The sequence below is a fragment of the Heptranchias perlo genome, chromosome 35 (genome assembly GCF_035084215.1).
Source record: "Heptranchias perlo isolate sHepPer1 chromosome 35, sHepPer1.hap1, whole genome shotgun sequence".
Taxonomy (NCBI): Eukaryota; Metazoa; Chordata; class Chondrichthyes; order Hexanchiformes; family Hexanchidae; genus Heptranchias; species Heptranchias perlo.
Window position 1 is genome coordinate 24,537,583 of NC_090359.1, and position 27,818 is coordinate 24,565,400.

The following is a 27,818-nucleotide window of genomic DNA, read 5'->3' on the forward strand; positions in this document are numbered from 1 at the left end:
CTTCTGAAAGAAGCAGCGACCCCTTGTGGGTGGATTGTATTGTTTTTAAGTGTTGTGCTGATTCAGAACATCACTGCATCGTTTGACCCTTGCGTAATAAATCAAATTTAATTGAATTTAAACCAAGTCAACCAGCCATACATTTTTGATTGAAGCAATGAATCGAAGGATAATATAATCGTAGAACCTTTCTATTTGTGTCAAGGAGGCCATTCAGCCCATTGTACCCGTGCTGGCTCTTGGGTAGAGCTTTTCAATTAGTCCCTCTTTCCCCATAGCCCTGCAAACTTTTCGTTTTCAAGAATTTATCCAGTTCCCTTTTGAAAGTCACTACTGAATCTGCTTCCAACCCCCTTTCAGACAATAGATTCCAAATCATAACTCGCTGAGTTTAAAAAGAAATGTTTCTCTCTCTCACCTCTGGTTCTTGTGCCAATTAAATCTGCGTCCCGCTCATCGCTGACAAGATTTTTCGACGGTGGGGGGGAATCCCTTCAACAGAAGTTACAGCCCCTAATTTACATATTTAAGGGGGCATAATGCTTGTTTGTCCGCCCGGGACACCTAACAAAACGGGGGGGGGGGTCCCACAAACTCAGCAACGGGACCAACGGCCCACGCAGTCGGGTCCCGTTGCTAAGCTGGTATGCTTTGGGCCCGTTTTTACGCCCTGAGAAACGGGCGCAGCACGCGCCTGTCTCTACCCCTCCGCCTGTACGATTGGCGTGAACGGAAGGAGCCACTGCCACAACAGGTTCAGCCGTCTAGACTGAGGGTGGCTCTCCTTCATGGCGTTGAACATGTTAAAGTCCATTGGATCTAACATCCAGCTCAACATGCGGATGATCACTAAGGCAGGGAGTCTGGAGACACATTGCACGAATGCCTTGAACGTATCTGGCTGGGGCTTTAACTGATTGGTATAAAATCTGGAAATATGCAGTTCCTTCAGCTTGTTCGCGTTGTCCAGTGTCAGAAAGAAGTCCCTCCATCCCAGGTCAGTGAGATGCTCATTCACGTTCAGGTTGAGAATTTCAAGGCTCGAAAGGTGACCGCTTTTGACTGCTTTTGCTGGGGGGGGGGAGGGAAAGGAGGAGAAAGAAAGATGCTCGTCAGAGACAAGTTGTGCTTAAAATATGCCAGGAATTTACATTGCTCTGTAGAGATTCCTTTAATTCAATCGCTAAGCAAAAGTGGAATATACTTTTCTCATCACCGCCCCCCCGCCATGTTCGCTGACCCACATTGGCTCCCAGTCCAGCAACGCCTCGATTTTAAAATTCTCATTTTTGTTTTCAAATCCCTTCATGGCCCTCGCCCCTCCTCCCCTATCTCTGTAACCTCCTCCAGCCCCTACAACCCTCCGAGATCTCTGCGCTCCTCCAGTTCTGGCCTCTTGCTCATCCCCGATTATCATCAGCCCACCATTGGCGGCCGTGCCTTCAGCTGCCTGGGCCCTAAGCTCTGGAATTCCCTCCCTAAACCCCTCCGCCTCTCTCTCCTCATTTAAGACGCTCCTTAAAACCTACCTCTTTGACCAAGCTTTTGGTCACCTGTCCTAATATCTCCTTATGTGGCTCGGTGTTAAATTTTGTCTAATAATCGCTCCTGTGAAAAGTCTTGGGACTTTTTACTATGTTAAAGGCGTTATATAAATGTAAAGTTAAAGAAAAATGTATTTTTTCGATGAGAGTTTCATTATAAATATTCCCAATTATATAACTTTATAAACTATCAGAAATATTCCCTGTATTGGACCAATGATACAAGGCAGTAACACATTGATCAGTTTTGGATGTCACCTTAACATTGAGGCCTGTAATGCCCTCAACACAAAGTCTACATTTTTAAAATTCATTCTGGGTACATGGGCGTCACTGGCAAAACCAGTAGCTATTACCCACCCCTAATTGCCCTTGAGAAGGTGGTGGTGAGCCGCCTTCTTGAACTGCTGCAGTCCGTGTGGTGACGGTTCTCCCACAGTGCTGTTAGGGAGGGAGTTCCAGGATTTTGACCCAGCGACAATTAAGAAACATCCAATATACGTCCAAGTCGGGATGGTGTATGACTTGGAGGGGAGCTTGCAGGTGGTGTTGTTCCCATGCTACCCCTGCCCTTCTAGGTGGTAGAGGTCGCGGGTTTGGGAGGTGCTGTCGAAGAAGCCTTGGCGAGTTGCTGCAGTGCATCCTGTGGATGGTACACACTGCAGCCACGGTGCGCTGGTGGTGAAGGGAGTGAATGTTTAGGGTGGTGGATGGGGTGCCAATCAAGCAGACTGCTTTGTCCTGGATGGTGTCGAGCGTCTTGAGTGTTGTTGCAGCAAGTTGGTATGTTCTATCTGATAAACAGGTATGGAATATGTGAGGGGAGGTTCAGTCAATATTCTGCACTGTTCTTTCTGTCAGCGATGGTCTCCAATAGTGCCAGGCTCCCATTATCAATTCATTGGAATCACAATGTTGCTCCATGGCACGTCACATGTGGTGTTCGAGCCTTGTGTCACACTCCCATTAATGGACCATTCGCCGTAAATATTGCAAAATCTTTCTACCACCTCTAGTCCTTTGTGTAGTTGGCTATATATCTGTACGCTTTGACAGAATGACTCACCGAGATTTACCAAACTCTGATCATCCAAACCCTTGTTGATGGTGAGGACCTTAAGGTGCCGCATGAACTGCAACTGTTCAGTTATTGCTGGAGCAGCAGTAATGGTCCCCTGGTTGATACCAAAGTGTAACTCTTCCAGCTTTTCAAGAGAACCAAGGGCATGGGCTGAGGAGACAAGAAAATTGCAAATTGCACCAAGAACCTTTCCACTGAGGCAGCAGAGGTACAGTGATTGTCAATTCAGTGATAAGCCAGGCTGTGATCTCACTGGGCCTATTTAGTGCCCTGTTACTGTACGGGAGGAAAAATACCACTTAAAGCTACAGTGTGTTTTTATTATATTTTCTTAATCCAATATCTCATGTTGTTTCTACCACCAGCGACAAATATGTAATCTCCCTGGGACTGGACAACACAAATCACGTTTGGAAGGACAAAATCTACAAGTGGACTTGTGCGTGCAGGTGTATCTCACACAAACACACACGCGCACACATGTACGCACACTCACGTACACACAGACAGACACGCACACACTCACAGACACTTATACACTCATGCACACGTGCAAACACACACACACAAATCTTAGTGATAAAACCTCAGTCTCCCACTCTCCCCAACCTCTGTCATTGCTGCTTAGGTAGGGACAGAGTTATATTGTTCCCCAAAAGGGAAACATAGGAAGACTTCATCTCCACTGTTGTACGGTCGCTAATGTATAAAATTCTCAGAGGGCTTGACAGGGTAGACCTGGAGAGGCTGTTTCCCCTGGCTGGAGAGTCTAGAACTAGGGGGCATGGTCTCAGGATAAGGGGTGAGCGATTTAGGACTGAGATGAGGAGGAATTTCTTCACTCAAAGGCTGGTGAATCTTTGGAATTCTCTACCCCAGAGGGCGTGGATGCTCAGTCGTTGAGTATATTCAAGGCTGAAATGGATAGATTTTTGGATTTTAAGGGGATCGAGGGATACGGGGATCGGGCAGGAAAGTGGAGTGAGGTTGAAGATCAGCCATGATCTTATTGAATGGCGGAGCAGGCTCGAGGGGCCGTACTGGCCTGCTCCTGCTCCAATTTCTTGTGTTCTTGTGACACATACCCAGAGTTACATAGCACTTGCATTCCTAGGCCTTATATTTATCCATATGGGTTCTGTTATACCACAATCCTCTGGTACATTCTCATGCGCTAACACTATGAGAGAGTCCTTTATTAATACAGCCACCCATTCCTTCTCCCGCTCTCTATATCTGCTGTAAATGTTATTGCCAAGGATATTAGATTCCTGGTACTGTCCAAACCTATTTCACATCTCCATCCTGGTTACACCTTACGTTGGTATCAATGCTGTTAACTCTCCACTTTTGCTGAATGCATTGTGCAGTAACAAACATACCACTCAAAGCTAACATTCATTTTTCCTAGTTTTCGAACTTAACTTCATAGTCTACGCTCCTTCTACGACGTTGTTTTGTCGCTTGCGACCTCGATGACTTTATTTCCCATTTCATTTCTATCGCCTTGAGAAGCCTTGTGCTTCTGTTCAATAGCTTTGTTAATCCTTCTCTCACTCTCTAGTTTCGAACCCCTGCCATTTTAGTTGAAATCCTCCCTCACTGCAGTATTTACCATCTGCACAAAGACTTTGGAGTAGATTGGGACTCTACTCATTGGAGTTCAGAAGAATGAGAGGCGATCTTATTGAAACATATAAGATTGTGAAGGGGCTTGATCGGGTGGATGCGGTAAGGATGTTCCCAAGGATGGGTGAAACTAGAACTAGGGGGCATAATCTTAGAATAAGGGGATGCTCTTTCAAAACTGAGATGAGGAGAAACTTCTTCACTCAGAGGGTAGTAGGTCTGTGGAATTTGCTGCCCCAGGAAGCTGTGTAAGCTACATCATTAAATAAATTTAAAACAGAAATAGACAGTTTCCTAGAAGTAAAGGGAATTAGGGGTTACGGGGAGCGGGCAGGAAATTGGACATGAATTTAGATTTGAGGTTAGGATCAGATCAGCCATGATCTTATTGAATGGCGGAGCAGGCTCGAGGGGCCGATTGGCCTACTCCTGCTCCTATTTCTCATGTTCTTATAGTCACATGATACAACCATAATGGAGTTGTTGACTAATCATGGCAATCAATCTCCATCAATTAGTCTGCGGCAGATCCAGACGTGAGGCGAGGAAAACCCCCAGTGGTGGAGAGCTTTGGGAACCAGAGGTCCAAAGTCACCTGTTCCTCCCGAGCATGCTATACTCATCACACGTCATGTCTCAAACTATTCCTATACTGGATCCCAAATCGTTATTTCCAGGAGGAAATCCATCTAATTGGCATGTGAATGAATCAACACCAACTGCTTCCACTGTCTCCCGAGGGAGCCCGTTCCACAGATTGAACACTCGCTCACTGAAATACGGTTTGCACAGATTATTTTCCATTAACTTGCGTATCGAATGATCTGAACAGCGCAGAGGCAAAACCAACTTACCAAAAGCTTCTGACTGCTCTACATGAGAAAACATGTGGACTGGGATGTCCAGTACTTTGAGATGTTTAAACTTTTTGAAGGAAGCAGCTGTAGGAAAGAGTAATAAAGTTAAAGCTTTTGGACGGGAATATTCTGCAGACTCGAGATTTCAGTATAATTATCAGGCCAAGAGATTGGGGTTTCGTGCAGTGACGCAGACCAACGGGCTAGATGGGGTGGGACAGCTTCTGCAGTGCCCAAGATGTCAGGTCAGCTTACGACATGATCAGTAAAAGAGTTACGGTGCTTAAGCCAGAATTATTACATAGAATCACATCGAATGGACAGCACAGAAACAGGCCATTCGGCCCAACTGGTCTATGCTGGCTTTTACGCTCCTTAGGAGCCTCCTCTCACCCCTCTTCATCTAACCCTATCAGTGTATATATCCGTGTGTGTTTGTGCATGTGTGTCTGTGTGCGTTAGTGTATGTGTTTTTGTGTAGGTGCGTGTGTATGTGTGTGCATGTGTGCGTGTATGTGTGAGTGTATATTATGTGAGTGTGTGTGTATGTATGTATGTGTACATATGCGTGTGTGTATGTATGTGTGCATAAGCATGTGTGTATATGTATGTATGTGTTCATATGTGTGTGTGCATGTATGTGTACATAAGCGTGTGTGTGTATGTATGTGTGTGTACATATGCGTGTGTGTGTTTGTTTGGCCTCTGGATGAGTCGAGGTGTGGGCACAGTTATGTTGCCGACACACACTGTCCGGGCCCGTAGATGAAGAATACCAACTCGGACCCAGACATCACAAGGATGGTCAATCAGTGAATCTGACCCCCCCACCCTCACCCCCACCTCCAAAATCAGCACCTGGAGAACAAACAGAAAGCGGCAAAAAAAAAGAGACAAGAACATCAGTCCAATCACGATCTGTTTCTGCATAACTGACCGAGGGAGGAAGTTTCTGTGGGGGACAGGTGGAAGTTTCTCAGTACCAGCTCTTCCAACAGTGTGCACGATGACAAGACGCTGATCAGTTCCTCAAACCCTGGGCACCTGTTGCAATCCAGATGGAAGATTCGGATGTTGGGAAAGTTCCTAAGAAACCAAGCTGGAAAGCAGAGGACTTTTCATTAAAACGTATTTCTACCTCAGCGAGTAGAACCTATGAATTATTTTGAACGTGTGTGAATTTTTCTTTACATACAGCACAGAAACAGGCCGTTCGGCCCTACTGGTCCATGCCGGTGTTTATGCTCCACACGAGCCTCCCCCCACTCTACTTCATCTAACCTTATCAGAATAACCTTCTATTCCTTTCTCCCTCATGTGTTTATCTAAATTCCCCTTAAATCCATCTATTCTATTCACCTCAATTACTCCTTGTGGTAGCGAGTCCCACATTCTGACCACTCTCTGGGTAAAGAAGTTTCTCCTGAATTACTTATTGGATTTATTGGTGACTATCTTATATCTATGGCCCCCTAGTTTTGGTCTCTCCCATAAGTGGAAACATCTTCTCTACATCCACCCCATTTAACGTCTGCCCACCACCCATAATTTTAAAGACCTCCAATGGATCACCTCTCGGCCTTCTCTTTTCCAGAGAAAGCAGCCTCAGCCTCTCAAGTCTTTCCTGCCCCTAGTGCCTGCAGTTCTCATCTGTTTGGTTGAATTTTGCTGCAGTGTTTTCTGCTTTCTAATATTAACCCTAACCCTAATCCCTACCCCTAACCACTAACCCTAACAACTAACCCTAAACCCTAACCCATACGTTGCTCAAAACCGGACATAATATTTTGGCTGAGGCCATACCTCTTTGGTTTGTGCTCTGTGCCTCAGTTATAAAACCTAAGATCGCAGATACTGTTTCTACAGTTTCATTAATGTATCCTCTCACTTTTAAAGATTCTTATACATGTTCCATGTTAAAACCAACACAAAGTATTCATTTAGTATCTCCACCATTCCTTCATTTCTCATGAGAAGGTTTCCATTTTAAACCCCACTCAGTTCCACCATAAAAGCATGAAACCAAATAAGTTTAACAGATAGAAAAAGTCCACTTGGCCCATCATGTCTGTGCTAGCCCTTTGCTAGAGCAATCCAAAATTAGTCCCGCTGCCCTTTCTCCCAATGGCCCTCTATCTTCCTCTGCTTGAAATATTAATCCACTTTTCATTGATGCAATGGTCTCTGCCTCAGGCAACCTGTAATATAACACAATACCGATAAATCCAATTGGGAATTCAGGAGAAACCTCTTTATCCAGGGTGTGGTTAGAATGTGCAACTCGCTCCCACAAGGAGTAATTGAGGCGAATAGCAGAGATGCAGTTAAGGGGAGGCTGGATAAGTACATGGAATAGAAGGACATGCTGATAGGGTGAGATGAAGAGGGGAGGGAGGAGGCTCGTGTGGAGCATAAACACCGGCATGGACCAGTTGGGCCGAATGGCCTATTTTGTGCTGTAATTTCTATGTAATATTATGCAACCTCCTCTTAGAATCTCCGCTCCAGTAAAAATGGTCTCATCACTTACTCTTTCATCTTTACATCTTGATAAAAGCCTATACAGCTGTAATTTCTATGTAATATTATGCAACCTCCTCTTAGAATCTCCGCTCCAGTAAAAATGGTCTCATCACTTACTCTTTCATCTTTACATCTTGATAAAAGCCTATACATTTCCTTTATTTTGAACCCCTCACCTTTTTAATCGTTTGGCTTCCCTTCTGTGATTTCAAATCTTTGCTTGACTTGGCATATGTTTCACATTAAATTTCATTCTATTTTTAATTTCTCTACATAATCAAGAGACTCCAATATTTCTTGCTTCTTGTGGCTATATGTTGAATTCATATCTGTTTGGAAGTTTTCTGTTGATTGAATTCTTTCCAGTTTAGTTAAACTAGTTTCCTTTTGATCTCAAAATGCTTTTTTTTTTCAGCCGAGTACCCTTACCTCTGACAGTCACTCCTCTTTTCATTTATTATATTGAACTCAATTACCTTATGATTAAGTGTCCTAGACATAGGAACATAGGAACAGGAGTAGGCCATTCAGCCCCTCGTGCCTGCTCCGCCATTTGATAAGATCATGGCTGATCTGTGATCTAACTCCATATACCTGCCTTTGGCCCATATCCCTTAATACCTTTGGTTGCCAAAAAGCTATCTATCTCAGATTTAAATTTAGCAATTGAGCTCGTATCAATTGCCATTTGCGGAAGAGAGTTCCAAACTTCTACAACCCTTTGTGTGTAGAAATGTTTTCTAATCTCGCTCCTGAAAGGTCTGGCTCTAATTTTTAGACTGTGCTCCCTACTCCTAGAATCCCCAACCAGCGGAAATAGACGCAAAGTTATTAAGGGCCACTGAATCAAAGCGGGTAGATTTTAAAATTCTTATCCTTGTTTTCAAATCCCTCCATGACCTCGCCCCCTCCCTATCTCTGTAATCTCCTCCAGCCCTACAACCTTCCGAGATCTCTGCACTCTTCCAATTCTGGCCTCTTGCGCATCCCCGATTTTCATCGCGCCACCATTGGGGGCCGTGCCTTCAGCCCTAAGCTCTGGAATTCCCTCCCTAAACCTCTCCACCTCTCTCTCCTCCTTTAAGACGCTCCTTAAAACCTACCTCTTTGACCAAGCTTTTGGTCACCTGTCCTAATATCTCCTTATGCGGCTCGGTGTCAAATTTTGATTGATAATCGCTCCTGTTAAGCGCCTTAAGACGCTTTACTACGTTAAAGGCGCTATATAAATGCAGGTCATTGTTATTCTTATTGATGGAGTTAAGATACAGATCAGCCATGATGTAGTTGAATGGTGGAACAGACTCGAGGGGCTGAATGGCCTACTCCTATTCCTATGTTCCTTTGTTCCTACTGCTTAATTTATCTGTTAATTCCTGAAACTCCTTTTCCAGTGCTAAAATATTAACAAAAAACTTTACAGCATTTTTCTTGCAATAAGTCACTGAACGAGATATGGTTGACCTGTCCCTCTGACCGAAACCAAGAGCATCAAGGCCCCAGATTAGGGTCTAAAGTTGGGTCGGGATAATGATTACCTAATTTTGAAGAATCTTCCATTAAGTTGATTCCAGACAGGATGAGTTTTTCAATATTGTGCAGGTTGGTGAAGCCCTCGGGGAGTTTGTCAATGATCCTCTGTGGCGGTCTGACGTCAATCTTGAGCTCTTTCAGGTGAGCGAATTTGTCCAGTCGGCTGAGCAGGTACTCTAAGGGGAAAGAAAGGTTCCGTTCGTTACATTACAGACGGGGAAAGAAAGCCTCTCCGCAGTGTAGGGTCTTCTTCATCGCGAAAAAGGGAAGGCATCCTCTGCACACCACAGAAGTGATCTGACGCCACAGACCATTTGGAAATTCACCGTACAAGATTTTTTCCTCCCTTTATCCCATTTTTACACCATAACACGTTCGTCATGTGATCCAACCACTCACTATGAAAGGGTGAACCTCCCCTCAACTCACTAACAGGAATCAGAATAGTTCTCTAAAATTCAACATGGAAGAACAATGTCTAGGTGGGAGAGTGACGTGTGATTGATATCTAGGCTGAAAGGGTTAAATTATGAGGGCAGGTTGCATAGACTAGGCTTGCATCGCCTTGCGTATAGAAGATTAAGGGGTGATCTAATCGAGGTGTTTAAGATGATTAAAGGATTTGATAGGGTCGATAGAGAGAAACTATTTCCTCTGGTGGGGGGAGTCCAGAACAAGGGGGGCAGAACCTTAAAATTAGAGCCAGGCCGTTCAGGGGGTGATGTCAGGAAGAATTTCTTCACACAAAGGGGAGTGGAAATCTGGAACTCTCTCCCCCAAAAAGCTGTTGAGGCTGGGGGTCAATTGAAAATTTCAAAACTGAAATTGACAGATTTTTTGTCAGGCGAGGGTATTAGGCGAGGAACCAAGGTGGGTAGATGGAGTTAAGATACAGAGCGGCCGTGATCTAATTGAATGACAAAACAGGCTTGAGGGGCTGAATGGCCTCCTCCTGTTGCTATTCAAGAATAAAAATATCTCTCTAAAGAATATTTCTGTTTCATTTCAGGCATCTTCCTAACTAGGAAGTCCTGCATGGAAAAGAGTGGAGGGGGGCCTTTTTGGGACAGCAGAATGGGTGTGGGACAAAGTTACTTAAACAAGAATCATCCAATGGCTAGTGGACCAAGCTATGTTTGGTGAAAATGTGATGGTTACCACAACAAGGAGTTAAAAGATATATATAATATTCGATACCTGGTAATTGATCATTATTGAAAACCAGTTCGAGAGATTCCAGCGTCCACATTGAGATGATCAGGTCTTGTTCATCTTTGCTTAACGTGTTGTTATTTACCACCAATGCCTTGAATCGTTCCCTGTACAACTTGACAGCTGGTTCCATCTCTCCGAGAGCACCTTGGCTTTCCCGAAGAGTGAGCTCAATGCATTCAGAAAGAGAGCACAGCGTTCCTAAGTTCTTCGAATCACCCTCTTGCAAAGCATCGATATGGGTCATGTTAAGTTTGAGCTTAGGAACCCTGTAGCGTTCTGATGCTAAATGGAAGGGTAACATGAGGGCATGTGGAATGTGTTTACTGACCAGCGAGAAGAAGTTAGCGATTTGCTGTTCCTCTCTTGCAGTCTTCTCCATTGCTTTGCTCAACGATTGAAATGCAGCCTCATAGACCACCCATGCACTCTGCAAATTCCAAATAATTCGACCGAGGAGTTTGCTTCTTCCCAGATACTGAGAATTGGATGTGACTCAGGATGGACATGGTCTCCGGGTACAATATTAGAAAGTTTAACATGTAACTTTGCTCCGACACAGATGTTGCAAAGTTTAATTGTTTCCCTCCCAAAAACTTCAAGATCAACGGAGCGCATGCAGCTGTAGCCCGGCTACCCGCAGCGCATTTTAAAGCAAACTCCAGCACAAATTTGGTTGCCTCGTCGACCAGGGCTTCGTCGCTAAAAGTCTGAAAGAGCAGAATGAAGAGATCTTGCGACAATTCTAAATCAGGATGATGTCCCAGATAGTCACCGGCATCGGCCTGGCTATCGAATGAAGATGTCCTTTGGGTCATATCGAGCAAGTGAGAAACAATGTGCGGGGCGGCTGCAGCCGATGAACCACCCGCGTACAACAGGAAAAAGTAATAGCGAGTGAAGGCCTTGAGGAATGTGTCGATTCGTCGGAGATAATCGACCCCCTTCTCGTGCAGCTCGGTGACATCCGATGCGATCAGCTCACTCATTCGCTTCCCTGCTAAATACTCCTGGAAGGAGGCATGGTAGAACCTGTAGATGGGCTTCAGTCTCTGCGCCGTGAACTTGCTGAGTAGCCCCAGCCTGAGTGCCTCTTCCTCATCTACTCCAGCTTCAGTTAGGTCTTCATCCACGAACTCAAAACGGGATTCGAAAAGTCCTGTCAAGGCGAGGTGGCCGCAGGACGACACTGTAGCCTCCACCATCTCTTCTTCTTGGCGACGTCTTTGCACGTTGTGGGCCAGGAAGGCTTTAAATATAACAAGACAGTTGAGCGAACCTTCCTGGGGAAACTGTACCCATAAAAGGCAAACAGCATAGGCAAAAAGTGGGGTTTTCAAGATGCCTTTTAAAGTCTGAGACCAGCCTAGCTCGTAAATTAATTTCTGGAGGCGGGGTATGTCATGTGAAAACAGGGTCTTCAATATGTAAACCGAGCTGGACAATGGGAACTCTGCGATGGAGATGATTGAATTGGCGAACTGCCTGACCCTTCCAGTTCTGTTTGTTCTAACCCCGACGACAATGGCTACATTGCTCAAGTGGTTCTTGTGGATTAACTCCTCTTCAATAAATTGGGGCAGTCCAGAGTCAGCCTCGCCATAATCATCCAACAAAATCAGTACCTGCTCCCTCAAGTGGTAGATGACGTCTTTAAAGGAGTTGTCACTCAATGGGATGCCTGGTCCCAACAGTTGACCCTTGAAAGCCTCAGCCACACCCTGGCCTCTTCTAACAGAGCGCAATGATAGGTGAAGGACCACCTTAAATCTGTCCAGAACAGGGCAGCGCCCTGACGCCCAGAGGACCGCCACCTTCCGCAAGAGAGCGGACTTGCCGCTGCCAACCTCGCCCTCTACAACTGTCACGCGGTTTAGATCTCGAAGCAATTCTGCCAACGTGACCCTCTGCAATGCTTGGTCCCTAATGTTCTTCTTGACCAGGTGAAGCTCTGCGTAGATGAATCGAAGGTCAACAGACACGTGGTCACCAAAGAACATTTTACTGAAACTGGAGGAACGGTACAGTTTTCTTAAATAGTTATTCATTCCTTTTGCCGTCTGTATCCAGTTATTCTCATTAGATGATATCGCTGCAAAAACAAATTATTTTTTGATAATCCATGGAGAAATGAAAAACAACACACTGAATTACAAGAGGTTCATATGGAGGTTGGACTTGCTTTATTTAGATAAGCAGAGAGGAGGAGATAATTTTATTGAGGCTTTCGAGATGATAAAAGGACTTCCCGAGGAGCGGGAAGGATCTCCTGGACTGGTTTTGATCGTCTGAAGGGGGGTCAGAGAGGAATTTTCCAGAGTACGTTTCCCCTTACTGGCTGGATCACATAAAGCACTATCGGGTCCTGCTCTCCTCTGCCAAAGCTGCTCACTATCCCAGGAACATCCTGGATTGCAAAGATAACCCCTGGCTTCTCTTCTCCACTCCAAACTGTCTTCTTAAAGCCCTCTCCCCTGCCCCCTCCACTCTCACCCCCCAACGAAAGGTGCGAGGAGCTCATGGACTTCTTTGTCACTAAGATTGCGACCATCAGGCTGGCTGCCTCTGCCGCTTCTGTTTGCGGGATCTTGCTGTGCGCAAAATTAGCTGCTGCGTTTCCTGCACTACAACAGAGGCTACACGTCGAAAAGTATTTCATTAGTTGTAAAGCGCTTTGGGACATCCTGAGATCGTGAAAAGCAAGTCCTTTACAAATTTATCAGTATAATAATATTAATTTTTGCTAATTATGATGTGTGGCCAAAATTTAAACAGAAACACATTCTGCTCAATATTAAAACATATAGTTTTGGGTTGAAATAAAAACAGTATCGCAGTATTTTGCTTTTGATTTAGCTTTGGTTTGATGTGGCCTTTAACTGGTAAGAATTTCACCCTGCAAACTGTGAACGAATGAACCCAACATTCAAATAATAATTTACTTGATATTAAAACTGCATCACAACACGAGCAAGGATGTGGTGCAGGGGCACTACCATGTAACAGACACACTGATATGTGTCATTTGAAAGCTTGTTCTTGAAAAAGCAATCGCCAATGATCAGGAAATGAACCGCTGAGAACCTTTCTCGTTCGACCCTGTATTTGCAGCTGCTCGATAGCCTTACCTCCACAGACAGAATCTCCAGTCTCCAACTTGGCTTCTTCAGCCTACAAAAATAAAAAGAAGAAAAGATTGTCATCAGACAAAGCTCAACAAATCCTGATTCGATCACACTTCAGGGCAACAGGACAAAACCCTCCGGACTTGGAACACGCACCATCGTCCATTCATTGCTACTGGGTTAAAATCCTAAAATTCCCTACCTGATACCATCGGTGGGAGGGGGGCGGGGGGGTGCGAAGGGAGCATTATCGCTGCAAGGACTTCTGCAGTTGAATAGCAAGGCCCGTTACCAGCTGCTGAATCTGGGCAATAAATGAGGCCTTGCCATCATCGCCCACGGGCGCAGAACAAAAAAAAATAATCACCTCCAGCCAAACACCACTGGTCTTGATTGGGTGCTGATATTGGTGCCAGGTACACACATAGAAATTACAACAGGGAAACGGACCATTTAGCCCAACCAGTCTATCTTGGTATTTACCCGCTAGGTGAGCAGATAGTCCAAATTGCATTTGCCCAACCTGTTTCTATCTCCCTTTATCTCCATTTCCACCATCCACCCATCCAATCTCATCTTGAATGTTGACATAGGGGGTAAGATGCATCTTCTTGCAGAGGCAGAAAACAGGCCTCCTCCCCCCTGCCTCTGTACTGCCCATAAACTGTCAAATCTCTAACTTCTTCCAGTTCTGATGAAGGGTTAACTCTGTTTCTCTCTCCACAGACGCTGCCCGACCCGCTGAGCGTTTCCAGCAACTTCTGTTTTTATTTCAGATTTCCAGCCTCTGCGGTAATTTGCTTCTGTTTATAGTAGTGGATTGGCCGACCTTTTTTTTACGGCCCGCCCGATGAAGTCAAAGGAAAGGAAATTTGAGTGCAGTGTATAACCAGTGATCCAGAGAACGTGAGAATTTGAATTCAGGTTCAAGAACCTGGAAATAAAAAGCTGGTATCTGTAAAGGTGACCGTGAAGCTGTCTGGTTCTGGTTAAAAACCCAACTGGTTCACTAATACCCTTTAGGGAAGGAAACCTGCCATCCTTACCTGCTCTGGGCCTATATAAGAACATAAGAAGTAGGAGCAGGACTAGGCCATACGGCCCCTCGAGCTGCTCCGCCATTCAATAAGATCATGGCTGATCTTTCCCGCCTGATCCCCATATCCCTCGATTCCCCTCGAGTCCAAAAATCTATCGATCTCAGCCTTGAATATATTCAATGACTCGGCATCCACAGCTCTCTTGGGTGGAGAATTCCAAAGATTCACAACCCTCTGAGTGAAGAAATTCCTCCTCATCTCAATCCTAAATGGCCCATCCCTTATCCTGAGGCTATGCCTTAGTCCAAGACTCTCCAGCCAGGGGAAACAACCTCTCAGCATCTACCCTGTCAAGCCCCCTCAGAATCGTGTATGTTTCAATGAGATCACCTCTCATTCTTCTAAACTCCAGAGTGTATGGGCCCATTCTACTCAATATATATACTTGATTCCAGTCCTGTACCAATGTGGTTGATTCTTAACTGCCCTCTGATATGTCCTGTCAAGTCACTCAGTTGTATGTAGGGATGGGCAATAAATGCCAGCCTTGCCAGCCATTCCCGCATCCTGAGAATTAATTTAAAAAAGATTGAGTGAGGACATGTTTGTTAATGAGCCTAGTGACACAATGTTGAGGATCTAAGGTGAACATGGAGTAAAGAACTGGGGGCCACTCGCATTTGTTGTCACCTTTAGAAGAAGGGGGAACAGGGGGAAAAAAAGTACAGGCCAATGTTACCATTGCAGTGAACGAGAATTCCTTAAACTTTTGTTTCTCTCGGTCCACATCACCACCATCTGAATTTTCCTTCCTGAGAAGATATGGACAACTGAAACACAAAATGGGAATGTTTTGGAATTTAATGCTCTTTGTTTTCTCAGACACTTGGATTTTATTCAAAATAAACAATGCCAAGTTCAATATAAAACACGGCCGCCATTCTCAAGGATGGTAGATGTTGCATCACCAAGGGATGTAACGTTTGATGCAGTAGTTCAATCCAATCCCCTCACAGCGAGCAATCACAGCGTACCAGGTGGGTCACCACAACCAGAATCACATTCTTTATTTAGCCCTTCCTGCTGTAGGGAAAGACATCAACCTAATCCAATGGAAGTAACATTAGACACGTAGAGTCCATAAGAGATAGGAGCAGGAGTAGGCCATTCGGCCCCTCGAGCCTGCTCCGTCAACCATCATTGCTGTGAGGCTCAGAATCATTACCCACTAAGTACTGGACTTTATAATTTTATGGCTATTCTTACTGCGAGGAGTGTCTCTTATGTTCTTTCCATGCATCATCTCCTTCCTCCCAGTTGTGTAACTGAATGCCACAACAGAAACACTGAATGTTGTCACAAAAACCTAGAAATACAAAGAAAGAGGTTTGAGATGGAGATCTATATTCTGTCCAAAGTTCTGGAAGTCTCACTTCACCGGTGGACCTTCCCCCTTCTCCCCACGGGGATGAACGTAGACCCTGTACAGAGTTGTTTGGGTACAGGAGCAGGGATGTCTTACTGCAGTTATACAGGGCCTTGGTGAGACCACATCTGGAGTATTGTGTGCAGTTTTGGTCTCCTTATCTGAGGAAGGATGTCCTTGCCATGGAGGGAGTGCAACAAAGGTTTACCAGACTGATTCCTGGGATGGCAGGACTGATGTATGAGGAGAGATTGGGTCGACCAGGCCTATATTCACTAGAGTTTAGAAGAATGAGAGGTGATCTCATCGAAACATATAAAATTCTAACAGGACTAGACAGACGAGATGCAGGGAGGATGTTCCCGATGACTGGGGAGTCCAGAACCAGGGGTCACAGTCTCAGGATACTGGGTATGCCATTTAGAACCGAGATGAGGAGACATTTCTTCATTCAGAGGATGGTGAACCTGTGGAATTCTCTACCACAGAAGGCAGTGGAGGCCAAGTCATTAGATGTATTCAAGAAGGAGATAGATATATTTCTTAATGCTAAAGGGATCAAGGGATATGGGGAAAAAGCGGGAACAGGGTACTGAGTTAGACGATCAGCCATGATCATTTTGAATGGCGGTGCAGGCCTGAAGGGCCGAAGGGCCTACTCTTGCTCCTATTTTCTATGATTCTATGTTGGGACAGGGTCAACAGCACAATCAGGACAGGGGCCTGGTGGCTTATATGGGCACTTCAAAGGCGACCACTCCCGATAACTGGAAGGGTAATCCACGCACTATGCCATTCTGGGGGCAGAGCTGAAGTCAGTCGTGCAGTCGAAGGACTTTCACCAGTACCTTGGTGGAAGTCATTGCTCGCTCTCAGACTGCGCCGAGATCTGGGCGTAAAACATGCGGAAACTCCAAGCAAACATTTTTCACTCATCTCGCCACTCAGCCAGCAGTACAGAGCTCTGTTACGTGCTAATCAGTTTTTGTAATTGTCGCTGGAAACACGGTTAAAGATTGAGAAATGCACGTGTGGACTTGTAATCTGAGAAACTCGGAGGCAATTCATGCACGGTTAGCAATGGTCTTCAGCAATATATTGGGTGAAGAGGTAAGAGGGTTGCTTGCTTTCGGTATGCTGACTACTAACCTGCATCCTTGACAGTTAACTGCAAAAAAACAAGGCTGTACTAACCTCTATAGAAAAACCCAGCTTCTGCTAGGTCTGCCAGGTTTGCGTTGATATCTCTTGGCCAGGTGTGAAACGATTCCAAGCGTGTTTTCTCATCCCCGAATATATTTCGATTGCATTCCTGATCTACCCCGGATAACAAATGGCCAAGAATGTGATGTTGTGAGGCCACGGTAACATCTGGATCGAAAAGCATGTAATAAAGTAAAGTATTGGGAGCCTGAGGATCAGTACTCACAAACACATGTACATAAGAACATAAGAAATAGGAGCAGGAGTAGGCCAATCGGCCCCTCGAGCCTGCTCTGCCATTCAATAAGATCATGGCTGATCTGACCCCAACCTCAAATCTAAATTCATGTCCAATTTCCTGCCCGCTCCCCGTAACCCCTAATTCCCTTTACTTCTAGGAAACTGTCTATTTCTGTTTTAAATTTATTTAATGATGTAGCTTCCACAGCTTCCTGGGGCAGCAAATTCCACAGACCTACTACCCTCTGAGTGAAGAAGTTTCTCCTCATCTCAGTTTTGAAAGATCATCCCCTTATTCTAAGATTATGCCCCCTAGTTCTAGTTTCACCCATCCTTGGGAACATCCTTACCGCATCCACCCGATCAAGCCCCTTCACAATCTTATATGTTTCAATAAGATCGCCTCTCATTCTTCTGAACTCCAATGAGTAGAGACCCAATCTACTCAACCTCTCCTCATATGTCCGCCCCCTCATCCCCGGGATTAACCGAGTGAACCTTCTTTGTACTGCCTCGAGAGCAAGTATGTCTTTTCTTAAGTATGGACACCAAAACTGTATGCAGTATTCCAGGTGCGGTCTCACCAATACCTTATATAACTGCAGCAATACCTCCCTGTTTTTATATTCTATCCCCCTAGCAATAAAAGCCAACATTCCGTTGGCCTTCTTGATCACCTGCTGCACCTGCATACTAACCTTTTGATTTTCTTGCACAAGGACCCCCAGATCCCTTTCAACTGCAGTACTTTCCAGTTTCTCGCCATTAAGATAATAACTTGCTCTCTGATTTTTCCTGCCAAAGTGTATAACCTCACATTTTCCAATATTGTATTGCATCTGCCAAATCTCCGCCCACTCACCCAGCCTGTCTATATCCCCTTGTACTGATTAGCAGAGAATTTTTGAGTTAACAGTATATTGGATCAACGTTTAAGGACAATATCTCAAATGCTTAGAAATCAGACTCCCTCGTGAATGTAAATCAGAAACGTCCAGTTCATTCCATATCTCAGATTCATTCTGTTCAGAACCTACATACCATACAAAATTGACGGGCAGGAAAAGATGAGCTAGTCCATTAAACCTTGCCCCACACCATGATGGGTGAAGCACCATGGCTAAACTTTTCTTCCCTCCCCACCCCGAACACCCCCTCTCCCCTCACCCCCACAGCCATGTAATCTCCTGGGAGAGGTAAACAAAAGAGAGAAAAGAAACAGGGACCTTAAGGGGAAAAATACACTGGAAAATTCCTCTCCCACCCCCCCCATCAGGCAATCGAAACCAGTGCAGGAGATCACATGGACCAAGTGTTAAGTATAAACGTACTTACCTTCAATGCAGAGTGAGGCCAGAAGAGCCGCTCTGTACTGCCCTTCCATGTTTTCTCAGTTGCCAGTCTACTGAAAGCCCATTTGAGGCCAAGAAGTCACATGGAGACTGGTTATTGAAATTCTGCCACCCGGGGGGCACAAACCCGTCGTTATTCGGGCGGGCACGCGGGCGTGAGATTGGATTTGAAGTGGGTCCCAGCGATGCAGAGTCTCTCCCCTTCTTTGTCCCCTCTGGATTTAATAGTCCCTTCCTCCGTTTGTGCCTCAGCAGCGGAGGAGGGCAGCTCACAATTGCAAGAAGTGCAATCGCACACCAACGAGGGAGTCGGGAACTGGAAGGAATTCCCAAAATTCGAGAAAAAGAAAGCTCGCACGTTTTGGTCTGCAAAGCGCCCAGTGGTACTTAATGAGCAGGGTCAAGGAGGGAACCTGGCACGAGTGAGGGGGGATAAATGGAGGTGGAAGGCCAGAAACAGCAAGCAGCCGGCCAGGTAGTCAGCCCAAGTTACAGTCGGGTGTGCTCAACCCTCCAGATGGCTCCCTTCTTCATCTTCTCCCAATCCACCCTCAAGCTCCATTCTGACGTCTTATGTACAGAAAAACCCATGTGTTGTATAAGGTAATTATTGAGACCCTACTGGGTCTGACTTCCTCAGGGAATTAGTTTGTTAGAGATTAAGATTGAAAATAGCTGAAAAAGTCTATTTTACACAAGATAATTACATATATTCTATACTATATTCCATTTTCATGGGTTATCTTTGTCATTTGAAACCTCTAAAATTGAAAGAGGCATTCTCCAAATCTAGACTTGCAAATGTTTACATTTAGAGTCCCTTTATTGCTCTAAACTGAAGACTCAATATCGTTGATTTGGTGGCCTGGCTCACTTTGCATCATGACCCTTAAACACCCATGGGTTTTTCTGTACATAAGACGTCAGAATGGAGCTTGAGGGTGGGAGAAGGGTCATGGAGGAGATGATGCAATTCCCTTTTAGCTAAGCTTAAACTCACGGCCACTGCACTGTGGATTGGGAGAAGATGAAGAAGGGAGCCATCTGGAGGGTTGAGCACACCCGACTGTAACATGGGTATCTTCTGCGACAAAGCATCCTGTGTAATCTCAGTGTTTGTCATGATATGTGTGTCAAAGTTCATTTAACCATTAATAAAGCTACAAGCATTTGACAACATATTTTGAACTCATTCACATTCTTAACAAATTAACGATGGAAAGCCCTTCATGACATCTCTTGAGATCACACTGAACATCCTACAAGGGATGTAGAACAAAGTGCCACATTTAATCTTTCAGCATCAATGCATCTTTTATTTTGTCCTTACTATTACAGTACACCATGCAGAAAGTTCCAATATTATAAACATTTGCAACTAAATTGCTCAAAAGGCTGACCGATTTCAGATTAAGATGCTCGTGATCATTGCGATTGGGGCTATGTAGACGTTGGACTCTAAACCACAGGACTCGTTCGATTCCAGATGTGACAAGCCTCAAAAGCGGGCTGCACAATCCTCGGTCCACACTGCTCTGACACAGATCACCGGCCATCCTGTAGGAGGGGTCCAGCACCTGGGGATTGGCAGGAGAAGGGACAGTAGAGGCAATCACCTCTCAAGTTGGCCGCGTACATCCTCCAAAAAGACTATTCCCCACTCCCTTCCCCTCATGACAACATTTGTTGTCCCCTGAAAAACTCATCTTCTCACTTAAATCGTGCAGGGCTTTTGCAATCTCTAAAGGGTTGGAAGAGGAGCAAGAATAACTTACCAGAATAAGATCCCTCACTGAGGGATTGTGGCCTGCTGATGTCCACAGTACAAGAAGTTGTGGTGATAAAATGGGCTGCCTGTGGGATTAAAATATTTGTGTTCACATTACTGCCTTACTCTTTCTTGGGCCTTGTTAACAAATACCTGGCCGTCTCTCACAGTCTAAAAATTAGAGCCAGACCTTTCAGGAGTGAGATTAGAAAACATTTCTGCACACAAAGGGTGGTAGAAGTTTGGAACTCTCTTCCGCAAACGGCAATTGATACTAGCTCAATTGCTAAATTTAAATCTGAGATAGATAGCTTTTTGGCAACCAAAGGTATTAAGGGATATGGGCCAAAGGCAGGTATATGGAGTTAGATCACAGATCAGCCATGATCTTATCAAATGGAGGGGCTGAATGGCCTACTCCTGTTCCTATGTTCCTATGTGTTCCTATGTTCCTGTTTGAGGGAGGGTGCATTGACATATTTAGGGTATGTGTCCAATTTTATGATTTTGTCCAATTTTATGATTTTCTAATGGACAGTTTCGCCCGACTGGAATACATGTCAGGAATTTGGGCACGTGTCCGGGGGTAGGATTCTCCACCCAAATCCCGATATGACTCACAGCAAGGAAAACTGCACACCCGCAGTACAAGTTTGTAAATTACCCCTATATACCTCAGGCACTCAGGTAAGAATGGGGCTTGGTTGCTCTCTGGAGCATTCAGGTCCAATCTCTGATAGTTATGGAAGGATGGCCATGTGGAATGTCCACTTAGCTCTCTCTTTGGCCGGCCTAGGGATTTCGGGGGGGATCTGGCTGGACCTTGCAACAGGTGCAAGAGTGAAAATGTGGCGGATAGCCTCTTGCACCTGACTCTCCTGCAAGTATGAAGCCAGATGTTGATTAGGAAGTGTTCCCAGAAGAAGCAGCCAATAGCCCTAGACAGGACGCTGAAGCCTAAAAATGCAAGTGACTATATTTCCCTCGTAGGGGCCTTTAGACTCCAGTCTTACTTTTGGACAGTAGCCAGAAAGACCCACAGTCAGCTGGCTAACATCATTATCTTTTAGGCAGGTAGTGATGACTGCATTGTTACCCTGGATCTGGCTTCAGGCCACTATCAATGGGTAATCCTGCATCTGGAGAATCTGGCTCGAATGATAATGATCGGAATCATCAAATACACCTGGGTGCGGCCCACCTGAGTGGTGTCCAGGCAGGGAAATCGTAGGCATTAGTCATTAAATATCCAGTCCCTGCGGAGATATAGAACAGGTGTGAAATTGAACGAATTCCAGAGGGTTAGGTGATCTCGTGCTCGCAATGAATTTATCCCTTAACACGTGGCCATTCCTCGGGGAGTTCTCATTGTCAAAACAGGTACTGGCGATGCACCCTCTCCACCTGATTGTGAAGTAAAGAATTAAACCTACATAATCGGATGTGATCTGGAACGCACTGCCTGAAAGGGCGGTGGAAGCAGATTCAACAGGGAATTTGATAAATACCTCAAGGGGAGAAAATTGCAGGGCTATGAAGAAAGTAGGACTAAATGGATAGCTCTTTCAATGAGCACGATGGGCTGAATGGCCTCTTTCTGTGCTGTATGATTCTATGAAATGCTTACCGTAATTCCATGAAATCCGGTGTAGCTTCGTTTGTACTGGTCAATTTCCGCTGCTGATTTCTCACTCTGAAGATACTCACACCTTGAAAGTAGGGTCACAAAGGAAGATGTCAGAAATCAGTGTTCACTTGAGAATTGTTCTATTTCTGAACCCCAAACGAAAGATGAGCTAAGGGTAACGCTGCCAAATTTATCCAACGTCCTTAAAGTAGGAAGGTTGAACATTCTCCCTCGTTTCCCCACTGTGTAGAGTTAGCTGGTGTCATATGGGAAGACTATAGGGATATGAAAATTGAGCACAACGGGCCTGGACTATGGAGAAGGAAGTCTCCCAGGTTTATCACTCCTCGTCGCTCTTCAGCGATCCCACTGGGAGTGTACGTGTGGACTTTATCAGCTGTCTCTGTGCTAATCCTGTGACCAATGACTTTCCGACACGTATTTTGAGGAGGTGGGACGGGACATCAATAATGATTGTAGGTACAGGAATAGGCCACTCAGCCCCTTTGTGAGATTGTTTTGTGAGAGCGGAAGAGAGAATTACAACATGGAAACACGCCTAGAAAAGCTTAATGTCCCACTTTGGAAACCATTTGGCATGCTCCTTCCATGGATCATCATCTTCTTCCCAGTTTGCTAAGCTTCCACCGCAGGTAAAGCACTGGACTTTATCCTTGATACCTGTTGGATAAATAGGTAAAAAAAAACGTGACTGGCTTCGAAATTATAGTTACATGGTTCAGCCAATATTCCACTCTCTCTTGGTGAACATAGTTTGAGATCAAAGCTTTCATTCTTTGATACGTGTTGCATGTCATGAGGGATTTGGTGGTCTGATGGTTTGAGACACTGCACTGTCATAGAACCTGGAATTTCAAACAAAATAATCTCCCATGTATGATGATTTGTAGAAGTTCCACCTGGACTATGCTGGGGCAACCACAATCTCACTACAGCCATCACTGTCAGAAATCTTGTCCAAAGTAGAACAATATCTTGTCCAATAGAGCAAAGGACGCAGTAGAGTTTGAGAATTCCAATCATTCATGACATTGGAAACAAGGACAGGTTGGGGTGGCAAAGGGGAATTCGACTGGTGGAGTGTCTCCTTATCATAGAAACATAGGGACATATGAAATGCTAGACTGAAAAAAGACCACCATCTAGTTCACCTTCTACCATCTTGGTCATCGCATGATGCAACGATAATGGACTGTTTGACTAATCCCAGCAATCCATCTCTAACAATTAGTCTGCAACAGGCCTGGACATCAGGCGACAAAACCCCCCAGCGGTGGAGAGCTTTGGGAACCAGAGGTCCAAAGCCATCTGCTCCTGGGAAGCATGCTTCACTTACCCCATGCCATGTTTTAAATTACTCACATACCGTGTGCCGAAATGTTATTTTCTGATCATTACCTGTATGGAAGAATCCTGCTTTCGCCAATAAATCAGGCTCTATCTTCGCGTAGAAAGGCCAGTCTTTAAAGGTCTCGAGTCTGGTTTGTTTCTCTTTCAGTTGCTCCTCTCGCTCGAGCGGAATGTCCTCGGGTATCTGGACTCGGACAGCGTACTTTGGGATGTTTCCGACATCCAACATTTTTACAAAGCCGCAGTCCGGCTCAAACCTCCGATGCTCTGATCCGGGCGATTTTGAGATGCTCGTTGAAAAAAAAACCCCCCCACAGCAGAAGCACTGCATGCTCTTATTCAAACCAGTGCAATAAAAGCCCGTGCTGGCCATCTCCTCAGGGCTCCAGGAGGAATATGGCTTGGAGCTCTCAAAGGTCTTCAGTCTCTTCACTTCACTTCTCATCTGATGGTTGAAGCCTCTCTTCCTTTGCCGGAAAATTGCTTCATTGCCTTTTTCCATCTCCTCCGCAAGTTTGAATATGTCGAGGTTAACGAAAGGCATAATTGCCTGCAGCTTCCCAGGATCTAGCTGACGATGGTGAAGGAAAGGTTCAGCGTCTTGTGTGTCTTTCTCTGGCTGAGACGACGGGTCTGAGTGCTGAGTCGCCATGGTCTAGACATCAAAGAGCAAAGGTTATCTGAATGCTTACATGACACAGCCATATGTGGAGAGACTGGAGAAGCTGGGATTGTTCTCCTTAGAGCAGAGAAGGTTAAGGGGAGGCTTAATAACGGTGATCATAAGAACATAATTGAACAGAAGAAGTTGGAGCAGGAGTAGGCCACAAGGCCCCTCGAGCATTCAATCAGATCATGGCTGATCTTTGACCTCAACTCTACTTTCCCGCCCGATCCCCATATCCCTTGATTCCCCTGGAGTCCAAGAATCTATCGATCTCAGCCTTGAATATACTCAATGACTCGGCATCCACAGCCCTCTGGGGTAGAGAATTGTAAAGATATCCATTAGGTTAAAATTATGTAGGGTTTTGATGGAGTCAATAAGGAGAAACTGGCAGGAGGGTCGGTAACCAGAGGACACGGATTTAAGATAATTGGCAAAAGAACCAGGGGGGAGATGAGGAGACATTTTTTTTTATGCAGCGAGTTGTTATGATCTGGAATGCTCTTCCTGAAAGGACGGTGGAAGCAGATTCAATAGTCATTTTCACAAGGGAATCGGATAAATACTTGAAAAGGAAAAATTTGCAGGGCTATGGGGAAAGGGCAGGGGGAAGTGGGACTAATTGGATAGCTCTTTCAAAGAGCCGGCACAGGCACGATGGGCCGAACGGCCTCCTCCTGTGCTGTATTATTCTATGTTAACGCGCGTCAGAGATAAGAAGACATGGATCGTCGATATTGAAGACATTGGTTATAAATAATTTCACTCGGATCTTACATTGAAGCAGAGAATGCCTTCGAGGCTGATTGCAAGTTCGTATTTAAACTCACAAATGTGGAGCCATGTCTGGTGAAACCCATGGCCCATTCCCTGTGTAATGTGAATTATTCTCGCAAAGATGTTAGATTTATCTCTGGATTAGACCTCATGCCACTTTTGGATTTCGAGACAGAAATTGAGAACCGTTACCATTTTGATTTCCCCTCTAATTGTTCCACTTTTCTTTTCATTTTCATCTGCCATTTTTCCAGCGTGAATGGAGCAATCGGGAAACAAAAAATTGACCCCCGGTTTCTTGCTTTAGCAACGCTAAGGCGTTGTCCTTAACTTCCAGTCACTACCATTCTGTCTGTTGCACAATTTCCTGTGAGCGAAATAAGATGCCTCCTAAGCAGAAAACAGAATGTCCCAAGCAGTTAACATACTTAACTGTTTCACCCATCTCTCCGCCATTTGTAGCGACGCATCCATGCAGTTCCAGCATCGGCAAATAGGAACACAGGAACAGGAGTAGGCCACTCTGCCCATCGAGCCTGTTCTATCATTCAACTAGATCATGGCTGATCTGTACCTCAGCCCCATTTACCCGCCGTTGCTCCATATCCCTTGACACCATTACCTAATAAAAATGGACATATCTCAGTCTTGAAAGCCCCAATTGCGTCCACAACCTTTTAAGGGGAGAGAGTTCCAGATTTCTACTGCCCTTTGTGTGGAAAACTGCTTCCTGATTTCATTCCAAAATGGCCTAGCTCTAATTTTAATATCGTGCCCTCTTGTTCTGGATTTTTTTTTTATTCGTTCATGGGATGTGGGCGTCGCTGGCGAGGCCGGCATTTATTGCCCATCCCTAATTGCCCTTGAGAAGGTGGTGATGAGCCGCCTTCTTGAACCGCTGCAGTCCGTGTGGTGAAGGTTCTCCCACAGTGCTGTTAGGAAGGGAGTTCCAGGATTTTGACCCAGCGACGATGAAGGAACGGCCGATATATTTCCAAGTCGGGATGGTGTGTGACTTGGAGGGGAACGTGCAGGTGGTGTTGTTCCCATGTGCCTGCTGCTCTTGTCCTTCTAGGTGGTAGAGGTCGTGGGTTTGGGAGGTGCTGTCGAAGAAGCCTTGGCGAGTTGCTGCAGTGCATCCTGTGGATGGTACACACTGCAGCCACTGTGCGCCGGTGGTGAAGGGAGTGAATGTTTAGGGTGGTGGATGGGGTGCCAATCAAGCGGGCTGCTTTATCTTGGATGGTGTCGAGCTTCTTGAGTGTTGTTGGAGCTGCACTCATCCAGGCAAGTGGAGAGTATTCCATCACACTCCTGACTTGTACCTTGTAGATGGTGGAAAGGCTTTGGGGCGTCAGGAGGTGAGTCACTCGCCACAGAATACCCAGCCTCTGACCTGCTCTTGTAACCACAGTATTTATATGGCTGGTCCAGTTAAGTTTCCGGTCAATGGTGACCCCCAGGATGTTGATGGTGGGGGATTCGGCGATGGCAATGGCATTGAATGTCAAGGGGAGGTGGTTAGACTCTCTCTTGTTGGATTCCCCCACCAGAGGAAATAGTTTCTCAATAGTACCTACCTTATCGAATCCCTTTATGATTTTGCACACCTCGATCAGATCACCCCTCAACGTTCTAAACTCAATGGAATACAACCAAGCTAACGCAACCCGCTCTCATAATTTAACCCTTTAATCCCCGGTATCATTCTGCTGAATCCGCGTTACTGCCCTTCCGAGGTCAAAATATCTTTTCTGAGGTTTGGTGCCCAAAAATGAACGCGGTGAGGGAATTGGATAAATACTTGAAGGGGAAAATTTTGCAAGGCTATGGGGAAAGGGCACGGGGACTGGGACTAATTGGATAGCTCGTTCAAAGAGCCAGCACGGGCGCGATGGGCCGAATGCTGTATGATTCAGTACTCCTGATGGAGCCTGTACAACTAAAGCATCGCTTCATCACTTTTGCATTCCAACCCCTTTGAGACAGAAGCAAATGTTCCATTAGCCCTTTTGATTATGATTTGTGCCTGGGCACTAGCTCTTAGGGTCATGTGTACACGGACACCCAAATCGAGTTGCTCCACCATAGCTCCTGGTCTCTCACCATTAAGAAAAACGAGACCATTTCCGGCGAACACAACAGCCTGTCTCACGTTTAGTGTTCTTTCCACAGCTCAGCTGAGATCAGTACATGCCCAGGATCGGACCTGGGACCTACAACACAGCCCATTTCCACACTGACTCACTGGCAGTATTATTTCAGCTATGTCATTCAAACAACAACGACAGCAACTTGCATCTAGCCACCTAAGGAGATATTAGGACAGGTGACCAAAAGCTCGGTCAAAGGGGTAGGGTCTAAGGAGCGTCTTAAAGTAGGAGAGAGAGGCGGAGAGGTTTAGGGAGGGAATTCCAGAGCTTAGGACCTATGCAGCTGAAGGCACGGCCGCCAATGGTGGGGCGATGGAAATCGGGGATGCGCAAGAGGCCAGAATTGGAGGAGCGCAGAGATCTCGAAGGGTTGTAGAGATTTTACCCTTTTACCCAAATGCGGAACTCAAGAGCAGTCCAAGAAGACATGAAGTACTCTTTTCTTTGACGGTTTAGTCACCGAGATCCGCCCGAGTGGAGGCCAACTGCCTCAGAGATGGACGTACGTCCCGCCCCTTCCTTACCCCGAGAGATGTCCTGTGATCCTATCGACGCTGCTGAACCACTTTACAGGACAAACGCCGAAGAAGCTGCAGCCTGGTCCCCGGTGTACAGTGCCGCTGTACGGGATCAGCTCCTTATAGACTGAGGCACTGGGCAAGGAACAACCTTCCTGTTGCATGATTTCCT

General features: G+C 45.5%; 1 protein-coding gene across 1 annotated transcript; it reads right to left on the reverse strand.

The window, feature by feature from the left end:
* Nucleotides 1-94: 94 nt before the first annotated feature.
* Nucleotides 95-27,775, reverse strand: LOC137302474 (baculoviral IAP repeat-containing protein 1-like). The gene is given in 16 exon segments (XM_067972164.1): nt 95-1,071; nt 2,611-2,775; nt 5,109-5,195; nt 6,049-6,210; nt 9,173-9,343; nt 10,365-10,795; nt 10,797-12,471; nt 13,508-13,550; nt 15,284-15,374; nt 15,811-15,910; nt 17,165-17,341; nt 20,541-20,619; nt 22,161-22,242; nt 22,742-22,841; nt 23,580-24,186; nt 27,653-27,775. Coding segments are annotated over 15 exon segments (4,338 nt in total). The 5' UTR covers nt 24,184-24,186; nt 27,653-27,775; the 3' UTR covers nt 95-700.
* Between the last annotated feature and the right edge of the window lie 43 nt (nt 27,776-27,818).